Raw genomic sequence first — 13922 nt, 5'->3', positions numbered from 1 at the left:
TTTGCACTTTAATGTATCTAGCTCATAATAATTATAAGACTACACAGAAATATGGAAAATGCTCATAACATTTTAAGTGAAAAAGGCAGATTAAAATAGGATGTATGTATGACTGCATTTATGTAGTAACTAGAGGCCCAATGCACAAAATTCGTGCAAGGGGACTGGCCCTCGCACCCCAGCTTTGTCTGGAAGGTCGTTCGGCTGTCTGGTCTAATTAGCATATTATGCTTTTATTATTATAAATATGTATACAAACAAAACTTGAAAAGAAACAAAATTAGAACAGTTGTTTTGTGATGATGACATCATGGGTACCTTTCATGCTGAACATTTTCCACATATTTTGTAATTTTGCTTTTATGTAAAATATAAACAAGATGCAAATGATGTATTTTCTTACTAGAAACCATTTACTTTTACTCCATGGAATTCATGGCTAATTTTATTTGCAATAAGTTAATAAAAAGTGAAACTTGCAGACTTCTGGAAATATCAACTTTTTTCCTATTTTCTTTTTATTTTTGGAGTTTAAAAATGTGAATGTGAGAATGTATTAGTTATAAAAGTTATTGAAGTTTCAATATTAACATAATAATTGCTTTTTGGCTTCTATATCTAAAATACTGGTGGGTTTTTTTTTGTGTGTGTGTTTTTTTCAAGGTGAAATCTCTTTATTGGCTCAATCTGCACCTGGACCAGTGGTGGCCCCAGACCCAGGGGGCTTCTGGTTGGGGGTCTGTGGGCAGTCAGTGGGGACAGCTTCAGCAGTGGCCTCGGGGGTCAGGGGTCTGTGGGAGTGACAGCACTGGTCCCCTCGTTGACAGGTGCCCTTCTTAAACTTCTTGCAAGGAAATGTCTTAAGCCGGGCAGCCCACTGGGCCAGATCCTCAGCTGGTTCCTTTCTCTTATTCTGGAGCAATCTGCCTCTGTCCTCCATAGCTTTGCCCACTGCCTTACCCCTGGTTGGGAATGGGGCCGTGGACCCCAGTTGGCCTTGGGGTTGGCCTGGAAGCGTTTGAGTCCTCGCTGGCGGGAGCTGGGGTTGGCATCATCCCGATGGTGAAGTTGGCCTGTAGCTTGGGCTCCACACTGAGAATGCGGGAGGCCGGGCTGGTCTCAGATGGCCGCTCTCGTTTCACCGGGCACTCCTCCCAGCAGCGCATGATGTCCCAGAGGGCTGAGGCGGGGGCGTCCGTCTTCACAGCATTCTTACAGGCGTGGGAGAGCGAGACCCGGAAGCCAGCATGGAGGAGGGCTGATCACAGCTGCAGGAGGCTGGGTGTGCTACAGTGGATGGTGCTGCTCAGCTGGTCCAGCGTATAGTACAGAGGCATGTCCAGCAGCTCCTCGGTGACGACGCTCAGGACTCCTTGGATCCGCTCCGAAGTATGGAATCGGCCGGGGTGGGTGCTCATGGACTCTAGGACACGGCCCACAAAATCCAGGTCATGGATTGGCTCCACCCATAGGGGGTCACGGAGCTGTTGCTGCTGCTCACACACAGGGGCCACAGTGGGACTGCAGGCTGCAGAGAACTTGACCCGGCCACCAGAGGCCCCCGATGCTTTGCCAAGGCGCCCACACATGGAACACCAGAGCCCACTGCTGGCTGAAGCCTTGACTTTGGCCTGGCCGGTGAAGACACGAAAAAAACACGTGTCTAGAAATCAGCACTGACGCTGAGCAGTGGCACCACGAAGCGCTGACAGCAGTGAGCACGGAGGTCCAGGCTGGGCAGGACGATCCTCAGGGCCATCTCGTGGCAGGCCCGGCTCTGGAGGGCCATGGCCTCGTACTTGCTGTAGCGTCTCCCCGCTGTTCCCGCCAGGACTGCCATGTCCTCCTTCACTCACAGCCTGCACAGCTGCATCCAGAAAAGGGGCAGGGCTGCCATAGGGGTCCAGGTCGATGACATCAAACCGATCCGACACCCGCCGGTGCTGGTGCATCAGCATCCGGGCATCTGCCTGGCTGGGCTGTACCAGGTGGGCCACTTCGTTGAGCTGCACATTATGGCGGATGAGATCCACAGCGCGGGCAGAGGCATCGTTGGCAACCACGGATCGGAGCCCAGGCACCTCTCGGGCAAAGTGAATGGAACGAAGACCCGAGGCTGCCAGGCCCTCCCGCACTCGCAGGCCTTCCTCACAGATCTCCCACAGTGGCTGTTGGAGGCTGGTGTCCAGGGGCCGGGTCTGCCCCCCCTTTCAATACAGCCTGTGCTCCTCTTGCTCCGACAAGCCCACCACCACCTTCTGCACCTCCTTTTCACCTGGCACCTTGATCTGGATTCCTTTGGCCCCAAGATGAATGCGAGCAAACTCAGTGATCACAGCACGTGCCAGATCCCGGCTGAACTCCTGCACTGGGTTGTGGAAGACTCGTTGGCGCTGGGCAGGCGATCTTGGCGGACCCCTCGGTGACCGCGTCTCCTGGGTTTCAGGTGGGCGCTTTTCGCCGCAGGGCACCGTGCCATTCTCCTCTGCGGGTGGATTTGCCGGCCTGTGGGGCTGTCCTCCATAAACCGAGCACTAGAGAGCCCGCCGGCGGAGCGGAGATTCAGGCTGGGCCGCAGAACGATCCTCGTCTGGGACATCCCCGTCGGGGACATCCGCAGTAGCCTGTGCCCACCACGCCTGTTCTCGCGGAACTGAGAATCGAGTTACATTGGTCACATTTTCTGGATTAAGACCCGGGTGCCACCACGTTGGCACAGTTGGGGCCTAAACAACTGTTAAGAGGAAACTCACTTCTCTTCAGGCTGGTACCCCCGGAACAGCTGGGGCGGCAGCGGCAAAGGTTTTCTTTAGTTACCACTCGTGGAGAAAACACTCAACTCACACCAAACCAGAAAATGAAGAAATGGACAGAAACAGTGAAGATGTACAGTTAGGTGGACTGAGAGTTAAACAGAAGAAGAAGCTAAAGCTGAATAAAAGGAGCAAAAGTGGAGAAGTTAAAAAAGAAGCAAAAACCCCAAATCCTTCCTTATTTCTGCAGGACTAAATATTTCCTTGCGATCACTAGTCATTAAATGCTCACCTACCATATGAATTTGCTCTCAATGTGCTACTCATCCTTCATCACAAATAAAGAAATGATTTTTTAATTTTGTAGTCATATCAGTCAAACGTATGAAATAACAATTATGTGACTTAGTTTTATTATAGCAGAAATAACTAACAGTTACTATATATATATAGTAACATTATTCAGTTACTATATATATATATATATATATATATATATATATATATATATATATATATATAACATTATTCAGTTTAAAATTCATTTGTACTACTTAGGCCATTTTCCAGGGCTTGTGCACATCAGCTCTATAAAACTTGACAAAATGAACTACCAGTTCTTTCTTTTCTTCTTTTCTTTTTTTATTGATTTTTCACAGAGAGGAAGGGAGAGGAATAGAGAGCCAGAAACATCGATGAGAGAGAAACATCGATCAGCCGCCTCCTGCAAACTCCCTACTGGGGATGTGCCCACAACCAAGGTACATGCCCTTGACCGGAATCGAACCCGGGACCCCTGAGTCCACAGGCCGACGCTCCATCCACTGAGCCAAACCAGCCAGGGCTACCAGTTCTTTCTTAAGTAGCTTTCAACCAAACAAGCAAAGTAAATTTTTTAAAAAACTTTATCTTTACTGATTTTTAGAGAGAGAGAGAGGGAGAGAGAGAAACATCGATGTGAAGTGAAAAATCTATTGGCTGCCTCCTCACATCTCCCACCATGGATTGAGCCTGAAACCTGGGCATATGCCCTGACTTGGAATCAAATCAGCAACCTTTTGGTGCACAGGACAACGCCCAACCAACCTACCAACTGAGCCTCATTAGCCAGGGTGAGCAAAGTCAAATTTAAGTGCTTAGAAAACGAAATAATCCTGGGGAAAGTATTGAGAAAAAATGAAAATATATATGGAACACAATGGGAAACAGAAAGAATGGAGAGTCTTCCAGTCTTCTATTGGAATTACTAACAACTGAACATGATACTTTTATTGGAGGAAAATCACTATAAAGCACAATTATCCAAACCCTATTTAAATGTACATACAGGCACTAAAGATTCTGGTTAATATTAGGATTTTTATGACTGTTTGTTAAGAGCTGCTGGCACAAGAAATGCAGGACGATGGCCATTTCAAATATCTGATATACTAAATGGGGAAACATTCCTTCAAGCATTTGAAATTCTGTTCACTGACCTGGCTACTTACAAGCTTAACCTATGGTTCTGGCTCTTTGTTCAAGGTATAGAGTTTAGGCAGAGTTGGTTTCTTTGGATTTTTACAGACCAACACTATTATTTCTAGCTATTGCCAATCCTCCATCATGAATCTATATATATAAAAGCCTAAGTGACCGTTACGACTGGTTGACCGAACGACTGGTCGCTATGATGCGCACTGACCACCAGGGGGCAGACGATCAATGCAGGAGCTGCCCCCTGGTGGTCAGTGCGCTCCCATAGCCAACCTCCCGTGGCTGGCCAACCTCCCACAGTCCCTCCCCGTGGCTGGCTGGGCCCCCATCGGCCTGATCAGGACTGGGTGAGACAGCCCTGATTGGACCCGATCACCGGCCAGGCCTAGGGATCCCACCCGTTCACAAATTCATGCACCAGGCCTCTAGTATATTATAGTTGTCAAAACTTCTCCAGTTTGACCTAATTGTTCCTGCTCTTATTAAAGGCCAGCCTTAACTTAGCCATGACAAAGGTCAGTGATGAATATTAGGTACAGAGTAAGAAAAGAGAACAGATGGGAAGTGCAGTAAAGAATAGAGACTCAACAACATAAATGGGGCTGGCTGGCATGGCTCAGTGATTGAGCGTTGACCTATGGACCAGGAGGTCACAGTTCCATTTCTAGTCAGGGCACATGCCTGGGTTGTGGGCTCAATCCCCAGTGTGTGGCGTGTAGGAGGCAGCTGATCAATGACTCTCATCATTGATGTTTCTATCTCTCTCTCCCTCTCCCTTCCTCTCTGAAATCAATAAAAATATTAAAACAAACAAACAAACACATAAATGGGACAAAGCATAAGATGAGATGGCCTCTCTCCAAAAGACTGCTGTACAGATTGGTCAACGAGAACACCCTGTGCTAATAAGCCATCCTTGCATATAAGGAGGAATAGCAAACAAAATGTACCCCAAATACAAAATTATACCCACAGTTTCTATTACAGCGCTGACAGAATGTAAATGTGCTCAGTGAATGCAAATGAGATCAATCACTCACCTTATCAAGTTCACTTGTCAGTTTTTTATTTTCTTCAGTTAATAACACCTTTTCTCGTTCATACTGTTGTTTGAACTCATTTTCAAATTCTTCCCTTTCACTTTGACTAACACAATTCAAAAAATAAAAGAAAAAAAAAGGAATAGAATTAAAGGTCAAATTATGGTGTCCCAGATGGGCTATTGCACCAATAGTTTTATCCTGGAAAGTCACTTACATCTTGACTATTCCAAATCCCAATCTTTTCCCTTAAAGGTAAAAATCAGAATCACTGCCTTTTAAATAACAAATGGATTTGTCTGCTTAATAGCATCTACTTTGTTTTTCAATTGAAAATTGAGGAAGAGATCTATGATTAGTAGACTCCTGGATTGTGTTCACTTCCTTCTTTCCTTCTTAATCTAAGTACCTACCTGCATACACATATATACATACACCATACTCAAATTTAATATTATAAAGTTTACTTTAAATTATAGTTCTGGGGGCAGAACTATAATTCCCCTTAGAAGTAAACACAGTTCTAACCGACTTTTAAAAACCTCATAAGGGAGAAAGGAGAATCAGTTTTTACATAACAAGATGTAGAAATGTAGATAAAGAAGCTTATCTACAGCAGTTTGATGGAGGATGTTAGTAACAGCAAATGAAATTCAATGTGGATCAGTTCTGGGTAATTTTATATGATTCAACAAAGAACATAATTTTGATTTTTAAAATGTAATCCCTTTAAAATTTTTTTGAAGTAATTTTTTAAAAATCCCTTGCACTACTAAATTACTAAAATAGACTAAATAATAATTTAAATGATAAATTCCAGGAAAATAAACCATCCTGTATCCAAGCAAATATACCACTTTCCTTATTATCTATAGTCACAATGTGAATCTGTTATATTTAAGAACATTTGATTCAGCATCAACTCCAAACAACAAATGACAGAAACATGAAAAATTACAAAAAGGTCTCCTTTCAGAAAAATATGTATGCAAATAAATCAAATAAATAGAGTACAATTTCTATGTAAAACCATTATTGTTTAGTCTATTAGCATGAAACAAAACTTAAGTCTCCTCTATATTAAAACAAAATAAACAAGCTCTCCCCTAAACTCCAGGATGCACTTCATTTTCCACTTTCCTGGTCTCTCGTTCCCCGGTAACCCCCTGAGATCTTGAGAGAGTTCGCCGTACCCACTCTCTGCCTAACCGCTCCTCACCACACCAAAACCTGCTTCTGCTGCACCCCCTCAAAAGAAGTGCTCTCTCAAACTCATCCGTCCTCACTGTTACTATATCCAACCTCTGACAGTGCTGTCTAGTCCTGTTCTTGAAAGGTTGGCTTCCCCTGGCTTCAGTGACACACGCTCCTGATTCCAGCTGCCTTTATGAACTCCCGGCTCCCTTCCATATGCCAATGCTCCAGGTGTTGTGTGTCCGGAGCTCGACTCCTCTCATGTACACCTTTCCCTGAGCATCTCATCCAGCCCAGTACTGTGTCACTTACTCTCCATTACGCTGACAAACTCTGAATTTACTTCTGAAGCTTTTCTGGGCTTCAAACTTCTGACTTGCTATCTCCACAAAGATGTCTCCCAGGCACCTCAAGTTCAATATGCCCGACTCAAGAGAGCTCAGCACATAACACGTTCCCACCCGCCTGCCTCCCTCTGTGCCCACACACACCACTTTCTCTTCTCTTCCTACAGCTGAAAACGTAGCTGAGGCCAACCCCGTTACTTATGTATCTGCTCAAACACACTGCTCTGACACTTTCTCCTCACTCCTCTGTCATCTATTGAATAATTTCTTTCAGATTATAAATCTGGTGTTATTTCTCCCACCTAAAAACAAAAATCAAATAACTTCTTTTGAGATAAATTTCTCCTCCAGCTGCTACCTCACTGCACTGCTTGCTTTTAAATAAAAGACTCCAGGTAATAACAGTGGTGTCTATAGTCTCTGTCTCCAAATGTTCTCCTTCAAGTCTTTGGATCCCACTGTAGGGTTTTGGCCCTTACTGTTCCACTGAAATTGTTCCTATCAAAGTCACCAATGATCTTCATATTGTTAAACTCAATTGGCATTACTTGGACCTCATTTTATTTGATACAAACTTCATCTCATTTGACATGCAAACAGATTTGATATGTTTTCATCACATGGCTTCCAGGACACCGAATTTGCCTGGATTTCTTCCTATCATTCTTGCTACGATTTCTCTGTCTTTGATGTTTCTTCCTCATTCCTCAACTTCTAAAGACTGGAGTGCCGCAGTGCTCAGTCCTAGGACCTCTCTTCTATCTTTACTCAGTACACTAACTCATCTCACAGTCTCACCACTTTAAATGTAATGTGAGTGATGAATATTCCCAGGATTTTATTTCTAGCCCTGAAATTCAGGCTGTGCTACACAATGGCCTACTGCACATCTCCTCCTGGATGACTAATTAATACGCATCTCAAACATAACTTGTTTAAAATGAGCTCCTGACAATACATCCCAAACTTGCTTCTCCTGTACTCCTCCTCTCTTACTGTGTTCTCCCGTTGCTAAGGCCAAAACCTTGGTATCATTCTTGATTGCTCCTCTTTTTTCCTCACCCCATATCTACTCCATCAGAAATACCATTATCTTGACCTTTCAAGAATAACGGAATTCAAACATTTCTTACCACCAATTCTGCCACCATGCTAGGCCCAAGCCACCATCATCGTTTGCCTGGATTATTTTAATGGCTTTCTAAATGGTTTCACTGCATTTTTTCTTATCTAATTCAAACTATTCTTAACTCAGTAGTCACAGTAATCCTGTTAAAATACAATCAAATTTGTCAATTTTCTGCTCAAAGTCCTGCAATACTTTCCTTCCATGGTTTTACTCCGAGTAAATAACTAGCAGTCAAATGAACACGAATAACTAGCAGTCAAATGAACACGACTTACAGAGTCTTGGGAAACCTGGCCCCCGTTGCCTCTCCTACATTCTTTCCCCTGAACTCTGCTTCAGCACACTGGCCTCCTTATTGTTGTTCCTTACCACACAGACTTTATTTTTTAGAGTAGTTTTCGTTCACAGCAAAACTGAGAGAAAATACAGAGCCTTCCCATATCCCTCCTGTCCCCACTATCAACATCCCTCCCCAGAGTGGTGCCTGTGTCACAACCAATGAGCCTACATTAGTGCTTCATCACCACCCAATCCCATAGTTCACATTAGGGCTCAGTGCTGGTGTTGTATATTGTTAGGGCCTGGACCAATGCTGATGACATGTATGCACTATAATAGCCTCATACAGAATAGTTCCACTGTCCTAATAATCCTCTGCCTATTCACCCCTCCCGCCAGCCTCTGGAAACCACTGATCTTTCTACTGTCTCTATAATTTTGCCTTCTCATTATTGTTTTTAACAGACTGTTCTTCTCCATGTGAAATGTTCTTCTCATACATCTGTAGAGATACCTCCCCCACTGTCTTCAGTCCTCACTGAGAAATCACCTTCTTAGTATAATTCTCCCGGCCATCCTATAGATCTATATATATAAAAGCCTAAGCGACCGTTACGACTGGTGGCTATGACATACACTGACCACCAGGGGGCAGATGCTCAATGCAAGAGCTGCCCCCAGCCTGCAGGCCCCAATTGCCGATAAGGCCTGCTGGCCAACATCCCAGTCCCTCCAACCCAGCTGGCAGGTCCCAATCACCTGATCGGGGCCAGACCCCAGGCTGGGATGGGGACCTGGGGGTGGGTGGCAGTGGATGTGGGTGGCGAGGGAAGGAGGAGGGGGAGAGGCAGGCAGGCGGGGAACTTGATCGGCCCTGATTGCTGGCCAGGCCTAGCAACCCCACCCGTGCATAAATTTAGTGCACCGGGCCTCTAGTATATTTATATAATTAAATTCTTCCCCTTAATGCTTCATAGCATCCTCTGCTTTATTTTTTGTTCTTGACATTTCTCATTATTGATTATGTTTGGTATGTTACTTATTGCCTGTAGTCTTTCCCCATAACTAAAGGAAAGCTCCATAAGGACAGAAGTTTTTGTCTGTTCACTGCCATGTTCCCAGTGCCTTTGCACATAGTAGGTTCTAAAACCTACTATGTACATTGAATGAATGTACCAAAATGAATAAACTTAGGTTTCTAATATAAATTGAGAATAATATCTATACTTAGTTGCCTAAAATCTAGACACCAGAGTACCACTGATTGTCTCCTGTTCCTCATTTCTCACCTCTGGTCATTATGTCCTCTAAGTTCTGTCTACTTCTCTCCATCTTCACTTCACTGCCTAAGGTCCAGCGACCTCGTCTCTCACAGCTAGGCTCCTATCTGCTGTCTGCTCCTCCAACCCATTCTCCACACAGGTGCAAGAGCGATTGCTTGAAAATATAAATAACAATCACATAATTGTCCTGGCCTTTGAATAAAGTCCAAGTAACTTACACTCCTTCATGAGCTTGCCTCTATTTTCCTTTCTAGCAGCATTTCTCACCACTCTCACCTTCCTTTTCATGTTTTCACAACGAACAGCTTTCATTTTCTGAATGTGCCATGCTCCCCTTCTCCTCTAGATTCCAGCACATGCTGCTGTCCTGCTTGGACACTCTTCTACAGATATATATTTCTTTGGTCTTAACCTAGAAATCATTTTGTCCAAAAAACTTAGATGTACTGGTCATCTGTGCTTCTCCTGTGGGGATGCTCCTCCACAGCCCACTTGCTTTCCTATTGTGCCGTCCTGTGACTTTCTATCTACCAGTCTGGACTTTGGTCCTCTTGAGCATGGAGCACGTTTATTGCCTGCATAGCTCCAGTCCGGGCACACGCCAGGCATTTATTAGAGGAGTAAATAATTAGATTCTTACCTTTCTCTCCTGTTTTTTTCCAATTTGTCTTTCAAAATCATAATTTCTTTGTTCAGAGCAAGTTGATGGCCTTCTGAGTCATGTAATTCTTTCTTTAGATTTTTAATTTCATTTGCATGTATTCCTTCTCTTTTGGATAATTCTTCTTCATAAAAGATACTTTTCTTTTCCAAATCTGTCTTTAGTTTAGTTATCTCTTGCTGATGTTCTATGCTATACCCTCCTGGTGAGTAACTAATTTGTTTTTGCTATAAAAAAAATAAAAGATTAGTTCATATATAAGAATAACATATTAAATAACTTATTTCTACACTAAAAAAGACTATTCATATAGCTTTAATAGTATTTTTATATTATCACATAAAATAATTCTTTATTAAAGGCTATTAATCTCCTATCTGCCACTTTACAATATTTTTCTTTGTACATTCCTTTATTATTGTGTATCTTACAGTCTTCTTCACAACAAGATTACATATCTGTATTTTCTGCTGGTACTTACATAATTATTTGTTTCACACTTAAAGTTTTAGTTTTATACACAAATATTGTTGGTGTATGGAATAAGAAAAAAAAATCTACCTGCATCTTGTTTCTGATGTGGAACCAATAAAAGGTAATAAATATGTTTGTGTTTTTAAAAGATTAAATTGGGGGAGGGGGTGGTAGAGCTAGAATGTACAAAAAGAAAAGAGAGGGGACTTCTCCAGTGTCCGGGGAGAAGTGACGAGGTCTAATCTAATGTCTTCATATTCACTCGAGGAAAATGATAGGTCTCTGCATTCAGGTCGGGCATTCAGGAGAAGAAATTTGACTGAAAGCCACCTTTTTAGAAATTTGGTTGAAATGTACTCTCAGTAATAAGGAGATGCGTCAGCCCATCCCCAGATGATCCATCGCACCTAACAGAAGTGTCTGCAAAGCTTCCTGCGAGCCACACCAGGTCACTTCCAAGAGAGAGGGGTGGAGACCTAGCCAAGCCCCCCATGCAAGTGACCAGTGGGTCTTGTCCGGGGAGCAGCCCTGCATAAATATTTTAACTCTCTCCTGGCAGATCATTTCTTCCCACTAAACATAGTCTTCACTGCCTTCCACCTCGATTAGGAAGTCGTTATCAGCTTCCGACTGGTAAAAATGGGAATTAGGATCCGAGGTGGGAAGGAGAGCTAACTTTTGCTCCCCACCAGAGAGAGCACATCACTAACACTCCTCTGAAGCCTACGGAGGAGAAAACCGCGCTTCACAAATGTGAACGCAAACGCTACCTTCAGTCCCTCCAGTTCGTTTTCCAGCTGCTTAGAATAGTGTTCGCTCTGTTCACGCAGCTTCCTGTCTTTAGACGCTTCGGCAGCTACAGCTTCTGTATGAACTTCCAGCTTTAACATACAATGAAAAAAAGCAGATTCAAGGTTCTAACTGTATGTCCAAGAAAATGGTTTTTCCCCAGGGAATTTACCTTGTAACAAGAAGATAACTCAAATGTTGAAATTCATATTAAATAATATTACCAAACTAAAAAAATAACCTTTTTGAAAAGTTCGAGAATGAAGTCAATATTATTTCACTAGTCTGAAAAGGCAGCTTTAAGCACTACCGCGTGGACACTACAAACTTTGCCTGACTACTAACCTCTTTTTTGGCTCTTTCTGTTCTGCGCAGTTCTTGCCTTAAGCTTTCAACTTTTTGCATCACCAGGTCCACCTCTTCTTCCTTATCTCGGACATGGCGAGCAAGTTTCTGTTTCTGGGTGTGCAATTCTGTTAGCCGCTCATTGATCTCCATGAATTCCTGCATGGCCAGTTTCCTCTGACAGTGTGCGTCTTTCAGCTCTTTGGATTGGTTTTTTAATCGCTCACTAGCCTGGACTAGTTCCTACAGTTTTGTAAAAAGAATATAAGTTACCAATTCTGCAACCTATGAACCAAATTTGGCCATCAAAGTTGCTATAATGAAATCAAGAAGAGCCAAAATTATTCACCTTAGGATAAAATGAAATGAATTACTTCTGAACAGATATTCAGAGCATGGCACTCTGTTCATATTCTCAATTCTTTATGCTAAAATGCTAACTGCAAAGGAACAGTAGATTTAACCTTCTAATACCCTGGTTCCTACAAATAACTAAAGAGTGTAGGAATATAAGATGTAATGGTCAAAATAGAGATTTTGTGATATTTAATGGATATCTATGCATATAAAAAAGACTTGAAAAGCTCAATTAACAAGCTTCATATACAGAAGTTTGCACCCACTACTGGGGAACACACATTCTTCTCCAGCAATTATTGACACATTTAAAAATGTTATAGCCCTAGGCCCGGGTTTAGCAAATCTGCGGCTCGAGCCAAATGCGGCTCTTTGGCCCCTTGAGTGTGGCTCTTCCACAAATACCACGTGTGGGCGTGCACGTACAGTGCGATTGAAACTTTGTGGCCCATGCGCAGAAGTCAGTATTTTGTGGAAGAGCCACACTCAAGGGGCCAAAGAGACGCATGTGGCTCGCGAGCCGCAGTTTGCCAACCACGGGCCTAGGCCGTAAAGCAAGTTTCAGCAGATTCAAAAGGACAGATATCATACAGATTAAGTTCTTTTAACAACATTATCATTAAAATAGGAGTAAAAAAATTAAAAGGCTAGCCCTGGCTGGGTGGCTCAATTGGTTGGAGCATCATCCCTTACACCAAAAGGCTGCAGATTCAATCCCTTGTCAGGGTGCATATGGGAGGCAACTGATCAATGTTTCCCCCTCAAACTGATCTTTCTGGTCTCTCTCTCAAATCAATAAACATATCCTTGGGTGAGGATAAAAAAAATTAAAGGCTAAATTCCATAATAATTCATTGGTCAAAAAGAAAAATCAAAAAAGAACTAAATTATCTATAATAAAAAATGCAAATAAGTAAAAATATTTAGTACATACTAAAACCTGAAGAGGCAGTAAAATAGAAAAGTTGTAAGCCTGAAATAACTTATATTGAAACTAAAAAGATGCTTGAAATGCAATGAAATTCCACATTGAAGAAAAAATAACACATTAACCTTTCCCCCAAATATGAGAAGATAAAGGGCATAAATTAATGAAAAAAGAAATGTGAGAATAATGAAGATCAACAAAACCAAAAGTTGGTTCATTAAAAAACAAATAGAAAAACATCTGATGAGATCAAATAAGGGAATAAAAATAAATTCACCCCCAAAAAATTAACAGAGGTTATAACTACAAATCTAGGAGAGATCAAAAAAGATAATAAAAGAACACAATGAAAAACTTTGTTACCTTATGAAATGAACAAATGCCTACAAAATTTTAATTTATCAATAGTGGTTTCAAGAATAAATAAAATGCCTGAATAGTCCTATAACAATTAAAGTAACTAAATCAATAAACTTTCTCCCATCCATCCAGCAGAAGAGAATCTCCAAGCTCACATGGTTTTACAACTGATTCCTCCAATGTTTAAAAGGTACAAAATGTTCCTCTTATACAAACGTTTTCGGAGAACAGAAAAAGAGGCAATGCTACCTCATTCATTCTAAGGGACCAGTATGATCTTGATATCAAGGAAAGACCAGCCCTAGCTGGTTTGGCTCAGTGGATAGAGCATCGGCCTGCGACTGAAGGATCTCAGGTTCAATTACAGTCAAGGGCACAGGCCTGGGTTGCGGGCTCGATCCCCAGTAGGGGGCGTGCAGGAGGCAATTGATCAATGATTCTCTCACCACTGATGTTTCTATCTCTTTCCCTTCCTCTCTGAAATCAATAAAAATATATTTAAGAAAA

At 42.5% G+C, this 13922-nt stretch overlaps 1 protein-coding gene and 1 pseudogene across 8 annotated transcripts in view; both read right to left on the bottom strand.

Annotated features, from left to right (window-relative positions):
- The window catches only part of CDC42BPA (CDC42 binding protein kinase alpha), a 178469-nt gene that overhangs the window by 55357 nt on the left and 109190 nt on the right, over nucleotides 1-13922 (bottom strand). For 6 of the 8 annotated variants that reach the window (XM_023745028.1, XM_023745035.1, XM_023745033.1 and 3 more), the window contains 4 exons: nucleotides 11771-12013; nucleotides 11407-11517; nucleotides 10142-10389; nucleotides 5270-5375 (listed from right to left, as the gene is read on the bottom strand). In XM_023745028.1, the coding sequence (XP_023600796.1) occupies nucleotides 5270-5375; nucleotides 10142-10389; nucleotides 11407-11517; nucleotides 11771-12013 (708 nt within the window). The remainder of the gene's footprint in view (nucleotides 1-5269; nucleotides 5376-10141; nucleotides 10390-11406; nucleotides 11518-11770; nucleotides 12014-13922) is intronic. The other 2 variants (XM_023745036.1, XM_023745037.1) reach the window with 1 other exon arrangement.
- On the bottom strand, nucleotides 601-2635 carry LOC102425821 (annotated as a pseudogene).

This window comes from Myotis lucifugus, unplaced genomic scaffold, assembly GCF_000147115.1.
Source record: "Myotis lucifugus unplaced genomic scaffold, Myoluc2.0 scaffold_510, whole genome shotgun sequence".
Taxonomy (NCBI): domain Eukaryota; kingdom Metazoa; phylum Chordata; class Mammalia; order Chiroptera; family Vespertilionidae; genus Myotis; species Myotis lucifugus.
The sequence above is the reverse complement of the archived record's forward strand: the minus strand, read 5'-3'. Positions and strand labels throughout refer to the sequence as shown.